The 24,440-nt window shown below is 44.4% G+C and overlaps 1 protein-coding gene across 3 annotated transcripts in view; it reads right to left on the bottom strand.

The window, feature by feature from the left end:
* Positions 1-24,440, bottom strand: part of SLC44A3 (solute carrier family 44 member 3) — a 184,165-nt gene that overhangs the window by 134,182 nt on the left and 25,543 nt on the right. For 2 of the 3 annotated variants that reach the window (XM_040359964.1, XM_040359965.1), the window contains exons 4-5: positions 8,101-8,243; positions 6,086-6,222 (exon numbers count right to left, since the gene is read on the bottom strand). In XM_040359964.1, the coding sequence (XP_040215898.1) occupies positions 6,086-6,222; positions 8,101-8,243 (280 nt within the window). Of the gene's footprint in view, positions 1-6,085; positions 6,223-8,100; positions 8,244-8,408; positions 8,745-24,440 lie in introns of those variants that run through there. The other variant, XM_040359967.1, reaches the window with a different exon arrangement.

Below are 24,440 nucleotides of genomic sequence, written 5' to 3'. Positions count from 1 at the left end.
AAAGCCTAAGCTTATGACATCATGTACAGCTCTTTCTCTCACTCTTGTCAGGAAAAGAGGGGGATGAGTCATAAGAGGGTCAATGAGAGCTGCATGGCTTCAGAGTTGGAGGTGTGCCTCTGTAAATCTAGGAAGTGAACAGACAGCAGCTTCAACTGCCCACAGTTAAAATGGTTGCAGCCAGACTCAGTTGAGAGAGATTTCTGCAGCATATTTGGCAAGTACAGAATCACAATACTGTATATATAAAATAATATGCAGAGTGGTTGGAGGGAAGCTTCAGAATGGCAAAGATGTTTTTATTACAAATTATGTGAGCAGACTGCAGTTCCATTTTAAGTAACAGCATAGTACTTCTATGTCATTCCTTTATACTTTGTAAGGATGGCAGGATTGCAGGATCATGTGACCTCATTTTAGAAGACTATATTTTAGTACTTTCACTATTAATTTTTATAAGTAAAGGTTTTCACACGGCCAGACTTTCCATCAGGAAAAGCTCCGTCAGAAATTCTCCCATCTGACTTTTTCTGTTGGAAATTCCGACTGTGTGTCCATGGGCATTACTGAACCATGGGCCAGATTCACAAAAGAGATACGACGGCGTATCTCCTGATACGCCGTCGTATCTCTGTGATCCGCCCGTCCTAACTATGCGGCTGATTCATAGAATCAGTTCCGCATAGATAGTCAATTACACCTGTGGGATCTTAGGGCTAACACTGTCGGATCTTAGGATGCAATTCTATGCCGGCCGCTAGGTGGCGAGGCCATTGCGGTCGGCGTAGAATATGCAAATGACTAGTTACGGCGATCCACGAACGTCCGCGTTACCCGTCGCTCTAACTTTACGTTGTTTCCGTCGAGATACGCGTCGTAAAATTAGGGCTGAGCCCTAGGTGTTCTAAGCAATGTTAAGTATGGCCGTCGTTCCCGCGTCAAAATTAAAAAAATCACGTCGTTTGCGTAAGTCATCCGTGAATGGCGCTGGACACCATTTAAGTTAACGTCTAAACAAATGACGTCCGTGCGACGTCATTTAGCGCAATGCACGTCGGGTAATTTTCTCGACGGAGCATGTGCAGTACGTTCGGCGCGGGAACGCGCCTAATTTAAATGGTGCCCGAGCGAATTTACGTTACACCGCCGCAAGTTTACAGGTAAGAGCTTTGTGAATCAGGCACTTACGCTGTAAACCTGCGGCGGTGTAACGTAAATGGGATACGTTACGCTGCCGTGGAGCAACGTAAATGTATCCGAATCTGGCCCCATGTGTTTAGTCTGGAGCCCTGACATCTGCTTCAACATGAAAAAATCTCTCCAAGGCTAGTCCCACTTAAATAATTGATATCACACCCATTTGAAATGCCTGGGGAAGCTTTAATTTTGAACAGACACATCATTCTGTCATCTACCAGCTGCTGTCTGTTTTTACACTTTTTCCTGTCATCCCAAACCTAAATGAAATGGGATTTCAGGCCACAAAAATAAAAAAATCCCCCTTACCTTTTATTTCTTTATGTATAACTAAAAATGTACCCGTTTATCCTGCCACGTCACACCTCTCATCCCCATTTCTGTTGCCACTGTTTTACTGCATAGAAATTACAATTCTTATTAGCGTTGTCGGCCCTCCACATTTATTATTTATGCAGAATCATCCTGCACAGAGGATGCTTCCATGCGCTCCCACAAAAGTTTATGCACGCTGATGGCAAGATGAATTCTATGTCAGTCACAATGATGTAGACCTGCGACCAGTGGTGTCGCTAGGGGGTGGCTTTTGGGGCTCCAGCCCCGAATCTGGGGCCCATAGCCCAGAGTGTCTTTTAGCGGGTGGTGGGTGCAGCTTTTTGAGTAAAGTAAAAGGACAGTCAGTAAAGAAAATATTGGGAACAACTGCGCTAAGGTGAAAAAGTAGGATTGATAAGCAGCAATTAAATTGTGTGTAAACAAAATAAATAACGAAAAAAAGAAGGATAATTGCGCTAAACCAAATTGTGAACTTATATCAAAAAAACAAATTAGGCATATGCCCAAGTGCATGTGCTAAAAAACTTCTATATTAACACTCTAAGATATAAACACTTCTATATATCGCATGGAGTCAGGGGGCCCAAAGCCACCTAGCCCTGCTGGGCAATATAGTGCAAGCCCAGTGATGAATACCACAAGTCAATGTGTAAAAATGTGACAACACTATTGTTGATAAAAATAAACCACAAAGTGGTGTGTGAAGTCCATGAAATCCAAAAAAGAAAAAAGAAATAAAAATATGTGATAAGTCCATATGACAAGGAAGACACCCGTGAAAGCTTCAGGAATGCTGTTGTTAGGCACCAAACGTGAATCCACCACCAATCATGCAGCTGCTTACCAGAAGTCATAGATCTTAAATCAGCAGTAGATCCTCCATTTGTGCTAGAACCATGCCGTGCTCAACGATTGATATAAAAAAACAAAACAGAGCTCCACATAGCATAAAATCCGGGTGATTTATTTAAAACAGGAGTAAACAGATATACAACTCACATTTGGGTTGATAAAACCAGCATTTGGCCTGTAACGCCGGCCGGACGTATCCAGGAACAAAGCCACTCGTTGGAGTAATGAAAGGGATGGCGTCCACACGTCACTCACTCCACCCGACGCGTTTCGTGAAAAGATCACTTCGTCTCGGGGTACTAATATAGTTGATAGTGGTCCGGCAGGACCTTGACTTCTGGTAAGCAGCTGCATGATTGGTGGTGGATTCACGTTTGGTGCCTAACAACAGCATTCCTGAAGCTTTCACGGGTGTCTTCCTTGTCAAAAGGACAGTCAGCAGCGGCGACGGCAGCCGCATTTTACCTTCTGTGTGATCCGGCCCGGCACTGCCCACTGCACTGTTACCTGCAGGCTGCGGAGTGATATGCCTGAGGGCAGTAGCAGGAGAACGGCCATGGTGCTCCTGTTGCTCTTTGCATCTAGCCAGCGCGGCAACGCCCACTAGTCTGCTGCCTCCAGAGTCACGCTGTGATTATGCCTGAGGGCAGCAGGAGAACTGAGGAACAACCGTGTCTGGGACAGAAGAGTTAAGGTACTAAGGAGGCTCTCCTCTCCAAAATGACTGCAATAATACCAGACCACATAAGTTAATTTGGTACTATTAACAATGCTCTCCAATAGATGTAAAAAAGCAATACAATTGGTGCCGATTTTATTGCTTTAATATAGAATCAAATTCAAAGCATATATTGACTGTGCATATCATCTCCCATCTCAAAATCAAACTACAAAATTTCCCAAGGAATAAAAAAAAAAAAAATTTCCAGGGGTGGCCCGTCCATTAAGGACGCAAGGCACCGCCCCGTCTATCACGCCACCCCCTATATGTAGAATGGATAGATTCATACATAGCATAAATCTATCCATGGCTGCCGTGGCCACCCCCTATATTCAGGCATCCGCCCCCTTTTCGGATGCCAGGCGTCTGAATTACAGCGGCGGAGGTGTTTTTTTGAAGGGGGAAATCTACGGAAGCGCCACCTAGCGGCCAGCGTAAAAATATGCACCCTAAGATACGACAGTGTAAGAGACTTACGCCGCTCGTATCTTAGCCGAATTTATGAGCAACCGATTCTAAGAATCAGCCGCATAGATACGACAGCTCTCATTCGGACTTACAACGGCGTACATGGCGCTACGCCGTCGTAAGTCCTTTGAGAATCTGGGCCAAGGTATTTATTAGGAGATTTTACTACTTGGAATACTGGAGCATGCATAAACATTGCTATATGTCATGTTGGGTAATTGGAGAACGTTAACCTTTATTTTCCATTATTCTATCCAGGTTTGTAGTAAACCACAATCATTTCAGTGTCCTTACAGCAGTATTCCTCCTGTACCATGTCACTCTGCTGTTGTGGCAGAAGACAAAATCTCCGGATATTTAAATTTTTGTGGGCCAGATTCTCGTAGATCGGCGTATTTTTGTGCGGGCGTAACGTATCCTATTTACGTTACGCCTCCGCAACTTAGACGGGCAAGTGCTTATTCTCAAAACACTTGCTCCGTAAGTTGCGGCGGCGTAGCGTAAATAGGCCTGCGTAAGCCCGCCTAATTCAAATTTGGAACAGGGGGGCGTGTATTATGCAAATAACTTGTGACCCAACGTGATTGACGTTTTTCACGAACGGCACATGCATTTGCATGTTCTCTCTGTGCCTGTGTGGGTTTCCACTGGATTCTCTGGTTTCCTCCTACATTCCAAAGACATGCTGGTAGGCTAATTGGCTCCTGTCCAAATTGGCCCTAGTATGTGTGTGAATGTGAGTTAGAGGCATTAGATTGTAAGCTCCTTGAGGGCAGGGACTGATGTGAATGTGCAATATATATGTAAAGAGCTGCATAAATTAAAAGCGCTATATAAATACTTGAAATAAAGGCAGGACACGTTTGAAGTGCAGCCTGCGTAACAGCCGTGGCGGCCTCCACAAATACAGTTAAAGGATGAGCGTAGCCACCCAGCAACAAAAAAGTGTTTTTTGAAAAAGTTACAAGGTGAAAAAAAAAGGGGGGAAAAAATTGAAAAAAACAATAAGAAAACTAAAACAGCCACCTAATTTAAAGACTGATAAGCTGCAATATTTTACAATTTTGCTTGGCAGTTTAGATTTGCTTTAAAGTGATACTAAAGTCTCAGTTTTTTTCATTTAAAAATAACAAACATGTTATACTTACCTACTCTGTGTAGTGGTTTTGCACAGAGTGGCCCGGATCCTCCTCTTCTCGGGTCCCTTGCCGGAGTTCCTGGCCCCTTCCTCCTGTCGAGTGCCCCCACAGCAAGCAGCTTGTTATGGGGGCACCCGAGCCGAGCCGCAGTTCTGTGTGTCCATTCAGACACGGAGCTGCGGTTCGGCCCCACCACCTCTCTCCTGATTAGGTAAGGGTCTTTGATTGACAGCAGCAGGAGCCAATGGTGCTGCTGCTGTGTCTCAGCTAATCAGGAGGTAGAATTCCCAAAGGCCGGGCACTCGTGTACATTGGTGAAATGAGAGGGAGCTCAGGTAAGTATAAGGGGGCTGAGGGGGGCTGCTGCACACTGACGGTTTTTAGAATGCATGAAGATAAAAAACACACTGCCTTTACAACCACTTTAAGGTCTAAATTTAAAAGTCAAGTTAAGTGTTAAAGTTAAATTTTGGGGCTCAATAAGGTGCCAATATGTGGGTTACAGGTTACATCTTTGAGCAGGGTTAAGTATTAGGAAGAAAAGTGGTAATATAGTGTTATGCCGCGTACACGCGATCGGTCAAACCGATGAGAACGGTCTGATGGACCGTTTTCATCGGACCAAACCAACCGTGTGTGGGCCCCATCGGTTATTTATCCATAGGTTAAAAAAAAAGCAATCTTGTTTTAAATTTAACCGATGGATACCTAACCGATAGAAAAAAAATGATCGTTTGTAGGCTGGTTAAAAATCCAGGCATGCTCAGAATCAAGTCGACGCATGCTTGGAAGCATTGAACTTCGGTTTTTTCAGCATGTCGTTGTGTTTTACGTCACCGCGTTCTGACACGATCGTGTGTAGGCACGACTGACCATCAGTCAGCTTCATCGGTTAACGGATGAAAACGGTCCATCAGACCGTTCTAATCGGTTTGACCGATCGTATGTATGCGGCATTAGGGTCACTTCAAATTTTAGCTCAGTTTTGAACAGTTTAAGGAGTTTTGGGTCTTCACTTTATGGAGCTCAAAACGAATGTTCCACCAAATCACATGCATGCATATGAATGTATATGAAACATGTCAGAAGTGAACCCCTGTTGCTATTTAATATAAAAGAAAAGTTGCTGCAGCCCGGAGTGCATTTTATTCTGATATACGTGGACTTGTACTTGCCACACAACTGAGGAACCTCACATTTACTTACAAATGTCCAATCCCCATTTTTGTGCAGAGCACAATGAGACACATTCTCTTGTGACTTAACAGAAAACTATTTTCTTCCACTTCTATCCCAAACAACATTTATAAAACACAAATTACATAAACCTTAGTACTTTTGAATCATAATGCCCAGAATAATCTCTGCTTACCATTATTCTTAGCAAAGTGCTGCAGGTCCTGCAACGTTGTCAGCTTTTCCTGGGGGCAACTTCTTACACACAGTGCAGTGGAATTGATCTTCAGGTTTTTGAATTTCAGGTTGCATGAATTCAAAAAGAAAACATGTCTGTAAAAAGATACAAGCATTGATATGGTCTATATTTTTCTGAGGTTACCAACCCCTTCAGATTGATATACGGTACATTAAATCAAATTTCCACCAAAAGCTATTCCACTGATGTACTAGATCAGTGGTCTCCAAACTGCGGCCCAGGGGCCAGATGTGGCTCTTGCTTGCCGTTATCTGACTGCTGGGGCACTATTCCATCCACTGACACCAACAAATGGACATATGTCCTCCCACTGACACCAATAAAGGGGTACAATTTCTCCCAATGACACCAACAATGGGTCACAATTCTTCCCACTATGATGTTAACATTTCCATTGCACATGTTCCTGGATCGGGCTCAAAAGTAACGGTGCTGCAGCAATATCCAGCTGGAGAGCAACCATAGATCGACGTTCATATTTGCCAGCACACCACTGATCACAAGTGTCGTCTTGAAAAATTATCACATCACAGAAAGAAAGGTGCAACGTTTCAGGAGCCATGCAGGGCCCCTTTGTCAGGCATCATCACATGCCCCACAAAGCGGTCCTGTGTGGCTCAAAAACATTGCACCTTTCCTTTCCATGATGTGATCATTCTTCAATAAAAATAGCCTGCCAGGCGACATTTGTGATCTGTGGTGTCTCAGCAAATATGAACATTGACAATTCTTCCCACTGACACCAACAATGGAACACTATTCCTTTTATTGACACCAACAATTGGACATACGTCCTCCCATTAACACTAGTGATGGGGCACTATTCCTTCCACTGACACCAACGATGGGGCATTGTTTACTCCCATTGACACCAGGACATTCTCTACTCCCACTGGCATCAGTCCAGCCCTCCTACAGTATACTGGTCCTTTGTTTAGAATGTTTGGAGACCCCTGTACTAAATAGATGCTTGGGGTTAGGGCTGTCAGAATACCCCCCCCCCCCCAGAAAAAAGAAAATATGTGTAAAAGATCAGGGGACGTGTTGTTGTTCCTCTAGTGATCGCCCAATTTAGCTGTGCACAATAATTCTGTTTGGCGTCAGAAGATTCTCTCTTGGAAACGATGTGGAGGAATATTATTGCGCTCAACATTCCTCTTCCAGGCAAGAAAATGAATCGCACAGAGGTGGCAGGCGCAGACACCACCTACCGTAATATCCTGGTTTAAAGTCAATGATTTGGAGTGAGAGAGTGACACTTACTAGACAGGTCAATTATAGGAAGTTTGAGAGGATGTGGAAACCATGGCTAGACGAAATGGGGTGTCCCATATAAAGGAGTGGGGACTTAGCCCTTCACATTAACTCTCCGATGTCAGTCTATAACCCCTCTCTCTGATTGAGTTCTCCCTGGAAGACGGAGGGCGGTGCGCAATCAATAAATACACTAGTATAAAATGCATGATAGTGGTGTGGGGAAGGGCGAGGGAGGGAGGGAAAGGGTGAGAAAGAAAAGAGAAAAGACAAAACTGGAAAAGGGTCTCTTTTTCACATTGTATAACACTGGTTTCTATCTAATATGCTCCCGTGACAAATGCTGTTTTTGATATGTAAACAACGATAAAAATTTATGGAAATTAAAATAAATAAATAAGTATCAATCTTACGTTTTAATGAATGCAACAATACTCTTCTTACATTTTCCCTAATTGTAAGGAGGTGATCCTAGTGACCACTCCCTTACTCCACGGTAATCCCCCTCATTATTTGTGTACACCCCCACCAAGGCATTAGTCACGGAGTCAAGCCTACTCTAGTAGAAACTTTACTAAATGTTTGCCACATTTCACTTTAAACAGAGATGACCTCTTTCCGGACTCACATAACGTGATAAGGGATGCTTCCTGAAGGGTGGTTGACCCAAGAATAAAAAAGGCGATTCCAATACCTACTTTCTGTTAGTCATATCTTTTCCAGAAAAAGGAGCGTTAGGAATGGGAGAGTTTCTTCTCCCACACACATTTCCATAACTATCATAACCAAATACAAGTCTCTCTGCAGCTCCAGCCATTAAGGAATATCCACTGATGAACATCTGCAAAAGATCAAGAAAACACTCTTACTATCTGTTCTTTAAATGCAGAGTCCCATCTTATTCCAAGCTACTTTCAAACAATTCATAGTGTTTAAACTACTACTCTGTGATGTATTAGGTTTTAAACAAACAAAGCCATAAAAGAGTATAAGATTAAATAAACACCAAAGATCTCTTGTTGATGTTATCTTCAGCCTTGACCGTCCTCCATTCCCATAGGAGCATGAGAAATACTGTAATAAATATGTCACTTGTGGGCAGCACTCATTAATTGCTGGTGATTAAGAGAAAATATGTTCAAAGTGAGGTCACAATGCAAAAGTCTGAGGAATTTGCACAGCTCCACAAAAGCTGCCTACCCACCAATGGTAGGAAAAGCAAATATTCCATTTGTGTCCACACTCCTCCCCCCCCAGTGCAGCCTACCATGTAAAATATTTACTTTTGTCCCAGGTCCAGTGATATTGTGTGTGTGGCCGCTCTGGGCACCGCACAGACTTTGTGAGGATCCAGCAGGGGACATTTTCCAAGCAGATTCTATGCAGCACCAGGCACAGCTACACAGTGATTATCCTTGGAACTGGAAGAAAAGTATTTTACATGGCAAGCTGCACTCGGTGTGAAAGTAATGTTAAAGGCTAACTCCACTTTAATGGGAAAAAAAATTATATAATGAATATAGAATATACAATTGCAACACACGTCATATTGTAATTTAATGTTATTAACCACTTAAGACCCGGACCATTATGCAGGTAAAGGACCTGGCCCCTTTTTGCGATTCGACACTGCGTCGCTTTAACTGACAATTGCCGGTCGTGCGACGTGGCTCCCAAACAAACTTGGCGTCCTTTTATTCCCACAAATAGAGCTTTCTTTTGGTGGTATTTGATCAGCTCTGCGGTTTTGAATTTTTTGTGCAATAAACAAAAATAGAGCGACAATTTAGAAAAAATCAATATTTTTTACTTTTTGCTATAATAAATATCCCCAAAACATATATAACAAAAACATTATTTTTCTTCAGTTTAGGCCGATACGTATTCTTCTACATATTTTTGGTAAAAAAGAACGCAACAAGCGTTTATATATTGGTTTGCGCAAAAGTTATAGCGTTTACAAAATAGGGGATAGTTTTATGGCATTTTTATTAATATTTTTTTTTACTAGTAATGGCAGCGATCAGAGATTTTTTTCATGACTGTGACATTATGGCAGACACTTCGGACACTTTTGACACATTTTTGGGACCATTGTCATTTTCACAGCTAAAAGTGCTATAAAAATGCACTGATTACTGTGAAAATGACAATGGCAGTGAATGGGGTTAACCACTAGGGGGCGCTAAGTGTGTCCTAAGGGAGTGATTCTTACTGTAGGGGGGCGTGGCTGGACGTGTGACATCACTGATCGTCGTTCCCTATAACAGGGAACAGACGATCAGTGACAAGCCACAGAGAAGAATGGGGAAGGTTCGTTTACACTCACCTCTCCCTGTTCATCAGCTCCTGTGACCCGATCGCGGGGTCCGTGAGAGCGATCATGGAGCTTCGGATCGGGTCGCGAGCGCGTGTGTGACCCACGGCTGGGCACTTAAAGGGCAACGTACCTGTACGTATCTGTGCCCAGCAGTGCCATTCTGCCGATGTATATCGCCGTTAGGTGGTCCACAAGTGGTTAAAAATTACCTTTCTTTTTCAATCTGCAGCACTCTAATTTTCTGTAAAGTGCAAAGCAATATGGCTAACTGGAGGCATCCTGTACACAGATGGTATACAGAACGCCCCCCAGAAATGTCATTTCCTGCCTGTGTGATTTGCTCACTGATTTTCCTTGAAGTCTGCACTAAGATACAAGACAGATTTTGGGCATCCCCTGCAACAAAAATGCCATTTTGGTGAGACACTCCCAAAGGGAAAATCACATGTACAGGGATGCAGACCTTACCAATTTCCTCAGAGCCCTGCAGGTGCAGCAGCTTATTGATTATAAAACCACTCCCATACAGATTTACTCTGAACATGGACACAGACAAACAAACAGATATTTCTTCAGAATAACAAAAGGCAGAAATCTGCAACAAAGTTTGTTAAAATCCTTGCAATGTACATAGATCATCCAGAGGGGAATGTTTTTTTCTCAACAAAAGTGGAGTTATAACTTTTGGAGTTACTGTTTGCTTTAAAGCGGGGGTTCACCCGAAAAAATGTTTTTAACATTAGATTGAGGCTAATTGTGGGAAGCACAATGTTTTTTTTTTTTTTTAAATCAATGCAGTACATACCGTTTTAGAGATAGGTGTTCTCCGCCGCTTCCGGGTATGGTCTGCGGGACTGGGCGTTCCTATTCCTATACGGCGCCTGCGCACCGACGTTCAGCTAATTTCGGCAACTCGTGACACGCTGTATGCGTCCGTCGGAAGGCTGTCACTCAAATAGGAACGCCCAGTCCCGCAGACCATACCCGGAAGCCGCGGAGAACATCTATCTCTAAAACGGTATGTACTGCATTGATTTTTATAAAAACACCCGATTGTGCTTCCCACAATTAGCCTCAATCTAATGTTAAAAATGTGTTTTTCAGGTGAACCTCCGCTTTAAATAGCTTTCTTTTCATGAATTTCTGTGGGGAACAATACTCATGGTGGCCTTCAGTGATCCTGTGGAGCATTTAGGAATACAAAGGGCTAGGTACTCATCTGCATAGCCATGTCTTGAACTCCCTGAGGCCTCTGTGAGATCTATAAAGAGACAGAGATTGCCGCTTCAGGCAGGTCTTGTTGGGTGCAAATCTTCTTCTCAGGAACTGAGGTTGCTAGCAATGCACATGGCAATTAAGAACAAAAGATGATCAGAACAGCTGCACTCCAATCCAACGTAACTTTAATGTAAAAAAATGGAAACAGGCACTACAAGTCACAGCAACGAAACCTAGGACAGCTGATGCGTTTCACACTAATTCAGTGTTTACTCATAGCTGTGAGATCTATGCTGTAGTTGAGTAATACATCCGGGTTCTAGGCCTGTACCCAAACTGTACCTGAACATGGAGCAGCAGGACACTGATGAGATCATCATTCTGCTCTCTCCTCCTCCTGTAAGCACATGTGCACTGTTTCTTAGTGTTCCCTCTCCTCTTCCTGTCTAAGTGCAGCTGTACAGAGGATCACACATTTGTGATATCAAGACAGACAGATATCGGTATCTTTGCCAGCTGTATGTGTTAGTACGATAACTGCACTAAATAGTGTTTTTTTTTTTTTTTTCCAGAACTTGGGCTTTAAGTTTAAAATAAGAATGGCCAAGTAAAATAGCAACTCTCCAAGAAGTAATATGAGGGAGTTAATAAAGGGCTTGCCTTTTCCAAGATGACCAAATGGAAAACACGATCATTGTACACTTGCAAAAGTGTAGCTAATGGAGAAAAACAGACTCCTGAATCATATATGGAAAAAGCTGTTCATACATATTCAAGTAGAACTGGAGAAAATAAATTCCCACCAAAGAAGAACTTCAAAGATGATGTCATTTGTATGAATTCACAATGTTAGCATACAGCTAAATGTACGGATTACATATATTTTCTGTTTCAACTGGTGGTAATCAAGTCTTTTCTGATATTTTTACCTACAGATAAGCTTATAATAAAAGGTTACCTTTAGGTAAAAGGAATATCTCCTAAACAAGCACCATTTAGGAGATATTCCACAGAGCAGCAGCTGGTGAAGGCACCGTCGCATACCCTCTAAAGCAGGCATGTCCAAAGTCCGGCCCGCAGGCCAATTGCGGCCCGCTTTCCGGTTTAATGTGGCCCCCCTGGTAATTTGGATATATATCTTTTTTTTATAAAATTTGGATATATATCTTTTGTGGCCCCCAGGGGGGGCACAATCAGTTGTCGCTGTAATCTGTTGGCGCTCGTCCTGCCCCCTCCATGTCCCCACCGAGGCTGCAGATGGCCATCAAGCAGGCTGCATTTGTGGCAATGGAGAGGCTGCATTTGTGGCAATGGTGAGGCTGCAGATGGGCACTGATTAAGTTGCATTGATGGGCACTGACCCTTATTTTGCTTCACAATTCTTTATTTAAAATTTTAGTTTTTTCATGAAACTTCCCTCTTAAAGTGAAGGTGCGTTTTATACGCCGATAAATACGGCACATTCAAATATATCACGCACAAGCTCATCTCTTCAGCACACACAGCAACAAAGGCAAGATAATTCTTGTTGGGCAGTGTATTAATGTTTGGATGGACACACTTGAACCGAATTTTAATGGTTCAAAGAATGTCAGGTAAAATGGTCGGCCCTCACGCATGTTCACTTCATCAAATCTGGCCCTCTTTGAAAAAAGTTTGTACACCCCTGCTCTAAAGGAATAGCACGCAGTGGCGTTCCTGCAGAGGTCTGTGCAGAAAAAAACTTGACTTCCGTGCACATGCGCGCGAGCGATGTCATTGCAGCTCAGCCAGTCGGATGGGTGGAACCTGCAAACCCGGATCAAGACCAGGTGAAGATGGAAGCCCTGCAAGCTGCGACAGCACGCTGCTGGAGGGTTTAGTTTTTAAGGTAAGTCTTTCCTAATGTGCCGATATGTGATGCATACTAACACATTATGACATTGCCTTACAGGGTGAATTTTTTATTTTTTTTTAAATCAAGCTTTACTACCGCTTCAAGTTGCACAGCTTTGCAGCTCCCGCAAAATTGGTCCTCCCCGACAAGACCCATTTAGAGGCCTGCCAAACGTCTCTGAAAGGCAAAAAGGATAGGGTGAAGCAAATCCAGTGCCTTGAAAAAGTATTCACACCCCTGAAAATTTCCCACATATTTTCATGTTACACCCAAAAACGTAAATGTATTTTATTGTGATTTTATGTGATAAACTAACACAAAGCGGCACATAATTTTGAAGTGGAAGGAAAATGATAAATGGTTTTCAACATTTTTTTAAAAATAAATATCTTAAGCGTGACATGCATTTGTATTCAGCCCCCTTTACTCTGAAACTTCAGAAGTCACTTATTTAGCAAATAGTGTCCACTTGTGTGTAATTTAATCTCAGTATAAATACAGCTGTTCTGTGAAGCCCCTGTTAGGCCTCGTACACACGACCGAACATGTCTGCTGAAACTGGTCCGCGGACCAGTTTCCGCGGATATGTTCGGTCGTGTGTACGGCCGACCGGACAATTTTCCGGCCGACCGGACAGGTTTCCAGCGGACAAATGTTTCTTAGCATGCTAAGAAACATGTCCGCTGGAACCATGTCCGCCGGACATGTACGATGGTCAGTACGACTCATCGGACATGTCCGCTCGGCCGAAATCCCTCGCATACGTCGAAGTGATTCGATGCATGCGTGGAAGCATTGAACTTCCGGGGTCGCGTACATCGCCGCGTCATCGTCGTCACAGCGTAATCTCTCCGCGGGGAATTTGGTCTGATGGTGTGTACAGCCATCAGACCAAATGATCCCAGCGGACATGTCCGATGAAAACGGTCCGCGGACCGTTTTCATCGGACATGTCCGCTCGTCTGTACGAGCCCTTAGAGAACCTTAGTGAAAAAACAGCACCACAAAGGCCAAAGAACACATGAGACAGGTCAGGGATAACGTTGTGGAGAAGTTTAAAGCACGGTTAGGTTATAAAAAAAATCCCAATCTGAACATCTCACGGAGCACTGTTCAATCCATTATCCGAAAATGGAAAGTGGAAAGAATATAGAAAGAATATGGAACAACTGCACACCTACCAAGATTGTCCACCTAAACTGACAGGCTGGGCAAGGAGAGCATTAATCATAGAAGCAGCTAAGAGGCCCATGGTAACTCTGGAGGAGCTACAGAGATCCACAGCTCAGGTGTGAAAGCGCCAAATTCCCTGAAAGGCGCCCCAGTGTGAAAGGGGTCTTAGTCGTGCACTCCACAAATCTGGCCATTATAGAAGAGTGCCAAGAAGAAAGCCATTGTTAAAAGAAAGCCATAAGAAGTCCTGTTTGCAGTTTGCGAGAAGCCATGTGAGGGACACAGCAAACATATGGAAGAAGGTGATCTGGTCAGATGAGTCCAAAATTTAACTTTTTGGCCTAAAAGCAAAACTAACACTGCACATCACACTGAACACACCATCTCCATGTGAAACATGGTGGTGGCAGCATCATGTTGTGGGGATGCTTTTCTTCAGCAGGAGCGGGGAAGCTGGTTAGAGTTGATGCAAAGGAAACCTGTAATGCCCTGAATGCATGATCGTTTTTTTCATTGGTATAAACTTCGACAGGTTTTTCAGACGAAATTCCGCTCAAGCTGTCTTGCATACACACGGTCAAACCAAATTCCAACCGTCAAAAAGTTGCAGTAGGTATCGGTAATTGGTGAGTAGGTATCGGTAATTGGTGTCCGCGAGTACTAAAAAATGTTAACGGTGCGCACGAGATCATATGTTTGTTTGTAAAAAATGTTGAAAACCGTTTATCATTTTCCTTCCACTTCACAATTATGTGCCACTTTGTGTTGGTCCATTACATAAATTTCCAATAAAATACATTTACGTTTTTGGTTGTAAAATGACAGAATGTTAAAAATTTTAAGAGCTCCAGCAGAAAAAAACTTTTTTTTTTAAAGCCAGCAGCTACAAGTACTATAGCTGCTGACCTTTAATAAGAACACTTACCCGTCCAGGGAGCACGGAATGTTGCCCCCCCCCCCCCCGAGGCCGATTCGCAGGCGCCACCATTCCAACTAAGGGAAACCGGCATTGGAGCCTTCAGGCTTCACAAACCGTTTCCTACTGCACATGTGCAAGTTGCGCGGTGCTTTGTGAATGGCCAGCTAGTCTTCTGGGACACACACAGGTCCCAGAAGGCAGCAGGGGCTATGGAGGAGGGCTCACCGCAGAATTGGACATAAAGTCCTGTGCCGTGGCGGAGGTAGGACGGAAGTAAACTTACTACTTCTAAAAAAGGTATGAACAAAAAAAAAAAAAAAGAAGATATCCAAAAAACAAGGGGTGGTCTTTAGTTTAAGACCACCTTGTAAAAGTGGGTGGAGCTTCGCTGTATATTGGTCTAATGCAAGAGAAAAAAATGAAAACCTGGGCAATAATCATTTTTAGTCAGTCAGCAGGTAGAGCTATAGTTATCTTTCACATAATTGACATGAACAATAAAAAAAAAGCCCCTCATCAAAATGTCTAAGTCTAAGGTTTCTATCCAGACAATGGGAAATGCAAAGCAAGCTCCCGTGCCCACTCTTTAGATTACCTCATTTGTCATGTTGTCAATTTGTAAAACAAAGAATGTAAATAGTGAATCGTTTCAAAAAACGTATTTTGAAAAAAAAAATAGAATAAAAAAATGTTGACTGTCTGTAATGATTATTTAAAGTTTTCAATACTTTCAAGCCACTGATGAGTAGTCACCCATCTTGGTGACTACAGGCATGAAAAAGGGGTTAAATTTCTAAATACAGGGCTAAGCACAGCAAAAATTAAATTTAAATAAACAAAAAAGTTTAGAATCGTTTCCAAAACATGGCTGTGGTTGTTCATATAGGTTTGCTTTATTATATAGCTACTTCCAAAAATAATACGATTCAGTTCCACGTTGGGGTCTACACTCCATGAACAAGCACCACGCTGCTGGTGTGTTTAAATAGTCAACCGAGGCCGCGCCAGCCTGTGAATGGGGTATCTATTTAAAGAGATGAAGTAATGAGATATATTTGTTTAACTTAACACAAGCAGGGGGAATTTATCACCTCTTGCCATGAGTATGCCCAGCTTATTTCATACCTTTAGCAGACACACGCTGTAAGCATACGGAAATATCATACCAATTATTTTCTGGATAACTAAATACAAGAAACTAAACTGAAAGATACTAAAACAAATGGGTTTGTAGAATACCAAAAATAGCAATGGTTGAACTTTCATTATGTGCACATGCAAAGTAAGCTCTGATACACTTGTCTGAGGTATTCTCTCTCGGGAGGGTTTTTAACCACTTCAATACTGGGCACTTTCCCCCTTCCTGCACAGGGCAATTTTTCAGCGCTGTCACACTTTGAATGACAATTGCGCGGTCATACAACACTGTACCCAAACTCATTTTTTTTTCATTTTCTTCCCACAAACAGAGCTTTCTTTTGGTGGTATTTGATCACCACTGGGTTTTTTATTTTTTTGCTAAACAAACTAACTAAATAAGACTGAAATTTTGAAAAAAAAAAAAAATAGGATTTTTAATAACAGCTTACCTGTAAAATGCTTTTCTGGGAGAGTTTCTGAATTAGCAGCTCTTTCATGTAAAGAGCCTTATTTAGTTTGTCACAAAGACAAAATTGTGTTGCGTCCCCATGCCACTTTCCTTCCTAAAGTGGTGTCGACGTTTCATTTGAATCAAGATATTGTTTTACCTTCCTTTTTTCCTGAGCCACAGTGGGCGGGGGAAAAATTATTGCACTCTCTAGATGTAGTGAGAGCAGTAAAAGTTTATCTGCAAGCAACTGTGCAGATACGCAAAACAGATGTTTTGTTTATTCTGCCAGAAGGTCCATTTCTAGGTGGATTCGACAAGTGATAATTCAAGCTTATGGTTTGAAAAACAAGATTCCTTCTTTTCCTGTTAAAGCGCACTCGACCAGGGCATTGAGTGCTTCATGGGCAGTGCATCATCAGGCTTCTATGGCTCAGATCTGTAAAGCTGCAACTTGGTCTTCAGTCCATATATTTACTAAATTCTATCAAATAGATGTAAGAGGACATGAGGATTCCACCTTCGGGCGTAGTGTATTACAGGCAGCAGTATAGGGCCTCACGTCCGGTGGTGGTCTGCCTGATCTGTGTCTCCCTCCCCTCATATTGAGCATTGCTCTGGAACTTCCCACTATGTAATGATTTAAGGCTCTGTGTCCCGTGGTGTACGATAAAGAAAATAGGATTTTTAATAACAGCTTACTTGTAAAATCCTTTTCTTGGAGTACACCACGGGACACAGAGGTCCCGCCCTTCTATAAGATCCTTACTGCTTTGCTACAAAACTGAGGTACTTCCCTTGTGGGAGGGGTTATATAGAGGGGAACTCGTCTTCATTGGGTGTGCCAGTGTCCGATCACCTCCAGTGAGCTATACAACCCACTATGTAAGGATTTAAGGCTCTGTGTCCTGTGGTGTACGATAAAGAAATACAGTTTTTCTTTGTTTCTGTTATAACATTTTGTTTTCTCCTTCACTGAGGGGCACTGATGAGGCTGCACTAATGGGCGCTGATGAGGCGGCACTGATGAGGTGACACCAATATGTATTGATGGGCACTGATAGGCAGCACTGATGGGCACCAACAGGCTACACTGATATGTGGCACTGATATGACGCCCAGTCAGGATAACCGAATCATTTCCCGGCTGTCATTTTGCTATAGGACGGGCAGAAAGTGGTTGCAAACACTTACATATACCCAGTGAAAGGACTGGCCCCAGGTAATACACTGAAATTAAAGCGGTGGTTCCCCCTAAAACTAATTTCTAACAATAGATTCGTAAGACCCGTTACACTGCGGGTAGGCTGGCTTTTTTTTTTTTTTTTTCGTACATACCGAGATCTCCCCGTCTCGTCCCTTGGCGGTGGGCGTTCCTAGTTGATTGACGTTCCTCGGACGGGCGCGTACGTGACGTCACGACTTTCCGAAAGAAGCCGAACGTCGCTGCGCATGCGCCGTATAGAGTCGGCTCTATACGGCGCATGCGCAGCGACGTTCGGCTTCTTTCGGAAAGTCGTGACGTCACATACGCGCCCGTCCGAGGAACGTCAATCAACTCGGAACGCCCACCGACAAGGAACGAGACGGGGAGATATCGGTATGTACTAAAAAAAAAAAAAAAAAAAAAAAAAAAGCCAGCCTACCCGCAGTGTAACGGGTCTTACGAATCTATTGTTAGCAATGTGTTTTAGGGGGAACCACCCCTTTAAGCAAATCCTCACAGAAGGCTGGTGCAGTGTTTCCTACAGAGGGGAGGGACCAAGGTCTCTCAGGTGGCTGTCCTGAAAGACAATTAGGGGAAAATTGTTCTCTATGGAGATGGTTCACATCTCCACTCCAGACCACGTGAAAGCAAATGCCTGAAACTCAAAAAAAGTTCTGGAGCTTTTTTTGTAGCGGGAAAATTGCGCAAATCTGCCTGAATATGATATGCTCATGTGTGAATGCAGCCTTCGTGCTCTGGACTGAGACAAGTACACACTATAGGAGGGACATGCTTTATTCATATTTCATGTCAGAGGTTTACAACCACTTTAAGAATAATTTAAGTGTATCCCTAGGCTAAACTCTTTTTAACCCCTACCTGCCGTCTGCACGCATATATGTGGCCTCACAGAAGTGTTTTTTTCTGTGGGGCCAGATATATGTGTAATCTCTTTTATTGCTGGAAGCACACCACACTCCCAGCACAGAGACCTGGCTCTCACCAGGAGCCCCGATTCTCATACTAACGATCTGAACCCGGGACTCCAAGTTCAAGGTCACCTGATCGCTGTGATAGCCACTGATTGGCTATCACAGTGATCAGTCACTGTGAGCCTGCCCCTGTGTTTACTTGCTCTTCTGATTGGAGAGGAAGATATGTTGCATCTTCCTCTGCTTGAAAGAGACAAAGCTGTAATGAAAATAAATAAAAAAAGAAGTGTATAAAAAAAAATGTTTTTTTTTTGTTTTTTTTTTTAATCCCCCAAAAATTTAAATAAAACCATGAACCAAGGTTTGCCAGGGTTAGGGGTTGGGTCAAGGCGGGGCAAAGGCCAGTATATTTTGGGTAATATATTAGTATCAGTGTCAGTTAATGTCAGTGGGGTAGATTCAGATAGATTAGTGGATCTTTAGATCCGCGTAATCTATCTGATTTACGATCCGCCGGCGCAATTTTGAGAGGCTAGTGCTAGTGCGCCGGCGGATCGTAAATCCCCCAGCGGAATTCAAATTCCGCGGCTAGAGGGAGTGTAGTATTTAAATCAGGCGCGTCCCCGCGCCGATTTAAATGCGCATGCGCCGTCCGCAAATTTTCCCGGCGTACATTGCTCCCAATGACGTCGCTAGGACGTCAGTGGTTTCGGCGTGAGCGTAACTTGCGTCCGGCCGTATTCTGAATCGACTTACGAAAACGACGTAAAAATTCAAAACTCGGCGCGGGAACGACGGCCATACTTAACATAGGAAACGCCTCACATAGCAGGGGTAAGTATACGCCGGAAAAAGCCGAACGCAAACGACGTAAAAAAAAAACGACGGGCGGGCGTTCGTTTCTGAATCGGCGGATCTCCTCATTTGCATATTCGTCGCGTATACAAATGGAAGCGCCACCTAGCGGCCGGCGGGAGATTGCAGCCTAAGATCCGACGGTGTAAGTCACTTACACCTGTCGGATCTAAGGGAGATCTATGCGTAACTGATTCTTATGAATCAGTCGCATAGATCCGACCGTCGGATCTCAGAGATACGACGGCGTATCAGGAGATACGCCGTCGTATCTCTATCTGAATCTCCCCCAGTGTGTTTTAGGCAGGATAAAAAAGAAAATGTGCACCATCCGCCTGCATTTGTCGGAATCGGATTGAATCGGATAGCAGCAAGTGTCAGCGGTAGGGTGACCACGTGTCCGGGATTGCCCGGGACAGTCCCGCATTTTGCAGGTCTGTCCCGGGCACCTTTATTCCAGGACAATACAGTGTCCCGGAATAAAACCGCCACAGCCACCCCCCAAGCCAAACTAATGCCCCCAAAAAAAGAGATTTTTAATACAGCTTACCTGTAAAATCTTTTTCTTGGAGTACATCACGGGACACAGAGCGGCATTCATTACTATATGGGTTATATGGAGTACCTTCAGGTGTAGACACTGGCAATCTCAAACAGGAAATGCCCCTCCCTATATAACCCCCTCCCATAGGAGGAGTACCTCAGTTTTTTAGCAAGCAGTATGCCTCCCAAAATGGTCCTCAAAAAAGAGGGGTGGGAGCTCTGTGTCCCGTGATGTACTCCAAGAAAAAGATTTTACAGGTAAGCTGTATTAAAAATCTCTTTTTCTTTATCGTACATCACGGGACACAGAGCGGCATTCATTACTATATGGGATGTCCCAAAGCAATGCTTACAATGAGGGGAGGGAGAACATCTCCAAGACAAAAGGATTTAATTTAGAGATATACTCAAATCATAATAAATCCAACTTAGTTGAGAAAAAATAATCTTAAATTTTTTAAATTTAACTCAAACAAGAGGAGCCCCCGGAATCCGAGGGTCTCAAACTGCAGCCTGCAGCACTGCCTGCCCGAAGGCAGTATCAGTATTCCTTCTTACGTCCAACTTGTAGAATTTTGTAAACGTGTGGACAGAAGACCAGGTTGCCGCCTTGCAAACTTGAGCCATAGAGATCTGGTGGTGTGCTGCCCAGGATGCGCCCATGGCTCTAGTAGAATGAGCCTTTAATGATACTGGAGGAGGCAACCCTTTCAAGCCGTAGGCCTGAGTGATTAATTGCTTAATCCACCTAGAAATGGTGGACTTTGCAGCTGCCTGCCCCTTCTTGGGCCCATCCGGTAGAATGAACATCACATCTGTTTTCCGGATCTTCTTTGTAGCTTTAAGATAGGCCTTCATGGCCCTGACAATATCCAAGGTATGCAGCAACCCTTCCTTTCTGGAAGTAGGTTTAGGGAAGAAGGATGGTAATACCAAATCCTGGTTCAAATGAAAACTGGATATGACCTTCGGTAGGAAGGAAGGATGAGGGCGGAGAACGACCCTGTCCTTATAAAAAACAAGATATGGTTCCTTACAGGATAAGGCTGCCAGCTCCGAAACTCTTCTTGCGGAAACTATGGCAACCAAAAATACTAACTTCCTTGTCAGTAGAACCAAAGGAATATCAGCCAACGGCTCAAACGGTTGTTTCTGTAAACTTGACAGAACAACATTTAAATCCCACGGACAAAGCGGGGATTTAACTGGAGGTCTAATACGTAAGACCCCTTGAAGGAAGGTCTTAACCAGCGAGTGGGTGGCCAGCGGCCGCTGAAACCACACTGACAGAGCAGAAATCTGTCCTTTGATTGTGCTTAATGCCAATCCTTTATCCACTCCTAGCTGGAGAAAACTTAATACTCTATCGATGGTAAATTTGCGAGAAAGCCATCGCTTGGACTCACACCAGCCTACATAGGCCTTCCAGACCCTGTAATAAATCACCCTAGAGACCGGTTTCCTGGCTCTGATTAGGGTAGAGATTACTTTCTGAGACAGACCTCTACCCCTGAGAATCAGGGATTCAGCTTCCGGCCGTCAAATTTAGATGCCGTAAGGCAGGGTGGAGGATCGGACCTTGCGATAGCAGGTCTGGCCGTAGAGGAAGAGTCCACGGGTCTCCCACTACCATCCTTAAGATTAGTGAGTACCATGCCCTTCTGGGCCATGCTGGAGCTACCAGGATGACTGGTATGTGCTCCACCCGGATCCTGCGCAGCAGGCGGGGTAGTAACTGGAGCGGGGAAAACGCATAAAGAAGTTTGAACTGATGCCAAGGGCAAACCAACGCATCGGTTCCGCAGGCCATCGGATCCCTTGAGCGGGATATGAACCTGTCTAGTTTCTTGTTGAGTCTCGATGCCATGATATCCACGTCCGGCACTCCCCATCTTTGGCAGAGTGCTTGAAAGACTTGTGGATGCAGAGACCATTCCCCCGGCCATAGAGTCTGGCGGCTTAAGAAGTCCGCCTGAAAGTTGTCCACTCCTGGAATGAATATTGCCGATATGCAGGGCACATGAGCCTCTGCCCATAGGAGAATCAAGCTCACCTCTCTCTGAGCGGCTTGACTGCTGGTTCCCCCTTGGTGATTTATGTATGCCACGGCCGTGGCATTGTCTGATTGAATTCTCACCGGGAACCCCTGCAATTTTGACGTCCAAGCCCTGAGGGCTAGTCGAGCAGCTCTGAGCTCCAAGATGTTGATGGGCAACTGCTTCTCTGGCTTTGCCCAAGTACCTTGGCGAGTGCAACCATCCAAAATTGCTCCCCAGCCCGTCAGGCTGGCGTCTGTGGTCACTATCTTCCAAGCCACTGGGCTGAAAGACTTCCCCTTCAGTAGATTCTGAGGGTCTAACCACCAACACAGACTTTGTCGGACTCTTGATGAGAGCGGCAACGGGATATCCAAGGCCTGTGGCCTTCTGCTCCATGCTGACAGGATGGCTGCCTGTAGGATGCGAGTGTGGCTCTGGGCGTATGGTACCGCCTCGAATGTGGCCACCATCTTGCCTAGTAACCTCATACATAGGCGAATAGTCGGTTCTTTCTTGCTTAGAACCAGTAGGATTAATTCCTTGATGGCTTTTACCTTCCTCAGAGGTAGGAACACTCCTTGTTGTTCTGTGTCTAATCTCATGCCGAGATATTCCAACTGCCTTGTGGGCTGGAAAGCTGACTTTTCTCGATTTAGGACCCAGCCGAACCTCTCGAGGTATTGGACCGTGAGGGCCACTGCTCGCTCCAAGCCAGGAGACGAGTGGTCTATGACTAGGAGGTCGTCCAGGTATGCTAGGATCGTGACCCCTTGGATCCTTAGCTTGGCTAGGATCGGAGCTAGGACCTTCGTGAACACCCGGGGGGCCGTAGCCAACCCGAAGGGAAGCGCCACGAATTGGAAGTGACGCGAAGCCACCATGAAGCGTAGATATCTTTGATGTGGCTGATAAATTGGAACATGAAGGTAGGCATCCTTTATGTCTATGGACGCCATGAAGTCGTCCTTCTGGAGTGTGGCAGCTGCTGACCGCACGGATTCCATCCGAAATGAGCGGATCTTTAGATATGCATTTACCATCTTTAGGTCCAAAATTGGCCTGACATCTCCCTTGGATTTTGGGATGATGAATAGGTTGGAGTAGAAACCCAGCCCCTGTTTTTCCAGGACTGGTACCTCTACTATTACTTCCTGGGAAAGTAGATGATCTAATGCCGATCTTAATGCGGCTCCCTTTTCCGGATCGTTTGGAATCCTCGACTTCTGGAAATGAGGAGGAGGAAACCTTAGGAAATCTAATTTGTAGCCTGTGGCCACGGAAGACCGTACCCACTCGTCGGGAATGCTGGCTTCCCAAATCTCTGAAAAGAGTCGCAGCCTTCCCCCCACCTTCGTGGGTGGGGGCGCCCCTTCATAAGGTTGGCTTGGGGGCTGGTTTTGCTGGTTTGCGAAACCACTGCCTTTTGCCTCTAACAGCCTGTCCTTGTGATCTGCTGTTGAAGCCGAAGTTTGCTTTTGCAGGAGGCCGTCGATACTGCTTGGCATTAGAGGGCCCCTGCCCAGGGGAATACTGTCGTTTAAACGCAGGTCCCTGAACCTTCTTCTTAGTTGGCAAGAGAGTACTCTTGCCGTTTGAAATGGTCTGAATGTATTTATCTAGGTCTTCTCCGAAGAGTCGTCCTCCATGGAAGGGGAACCCTACCAGGAGCTTCTTGCATGGGGGCTCAGCCTCCCAGCTTTTTAACCATAAGAGTCTTCTCATATGGATAAGGGATAACGATAAACGTGACGCTTGCTGGATAGAATCCTTGATTGCGTCTACCGTAAAACATATGGCCTTAGGGACATCCGAAAATTTTTCTGCCTGCTGGGCCGGAATAAGTTTAAGCATCTGCTTAAATTGATCCGATAATGCTTGAGCGACCCCAATCGCAGCCACAGCTGGCTGTACTACTGCCCCTGCAGTAGTGAAGGAGTTCTTAAGTAGTGCTTCCAAGCGCTTATCAACTGGATCCTTGAACACCTGTATGTTTTCTACAGGGCATGTTAACGATCTGTTAACACATGAGATGGCTGCGTCCACTGCAGGAGTAGCCCATCTTTTGGAAAATTTTTCTTCCATAGGATATAGGACAGAGAACCTTTTAGGTGGTAAGAAGATCTTATCTGGCTTGTTCCAATCTTGGAACAAAATTCCCTCTAATAGAGGATGGATCGGAAACACAGCATTGCTTTGAGGCGCCCTCAGTGAGCCCAAAGCTGAAACCGTCGATACCTGGAGATCTGGTACTGGCAAGTTGAACTGCCCCAGACTCCTCTGTATCCGGATCTTCGATCCCTGAACCTACTTGGTCCTTGTCCAAGAGGTCGTCCAATTCCCCTGAGGAAAGGACCTCCTCTTCTGAGGG

This window comes from Rana temporaria, chromosome 7 (assembly GCF_905171775.1).
Source record: "Rana temporaria chromosome 7, aRanTem1.1, whole genome shotgun sequence".
In the NCBI taxonomy this organism is placed as follows: Eukaryota; Metazoa; Chordata; class Amphibia; order Anura; family Ranidae; genus Rana; species Rana temporaria.
Note: the sequence above shows the minus strand (reverse complement) of the source record. Positions and strands in the feature narration are given on the sequence as shown.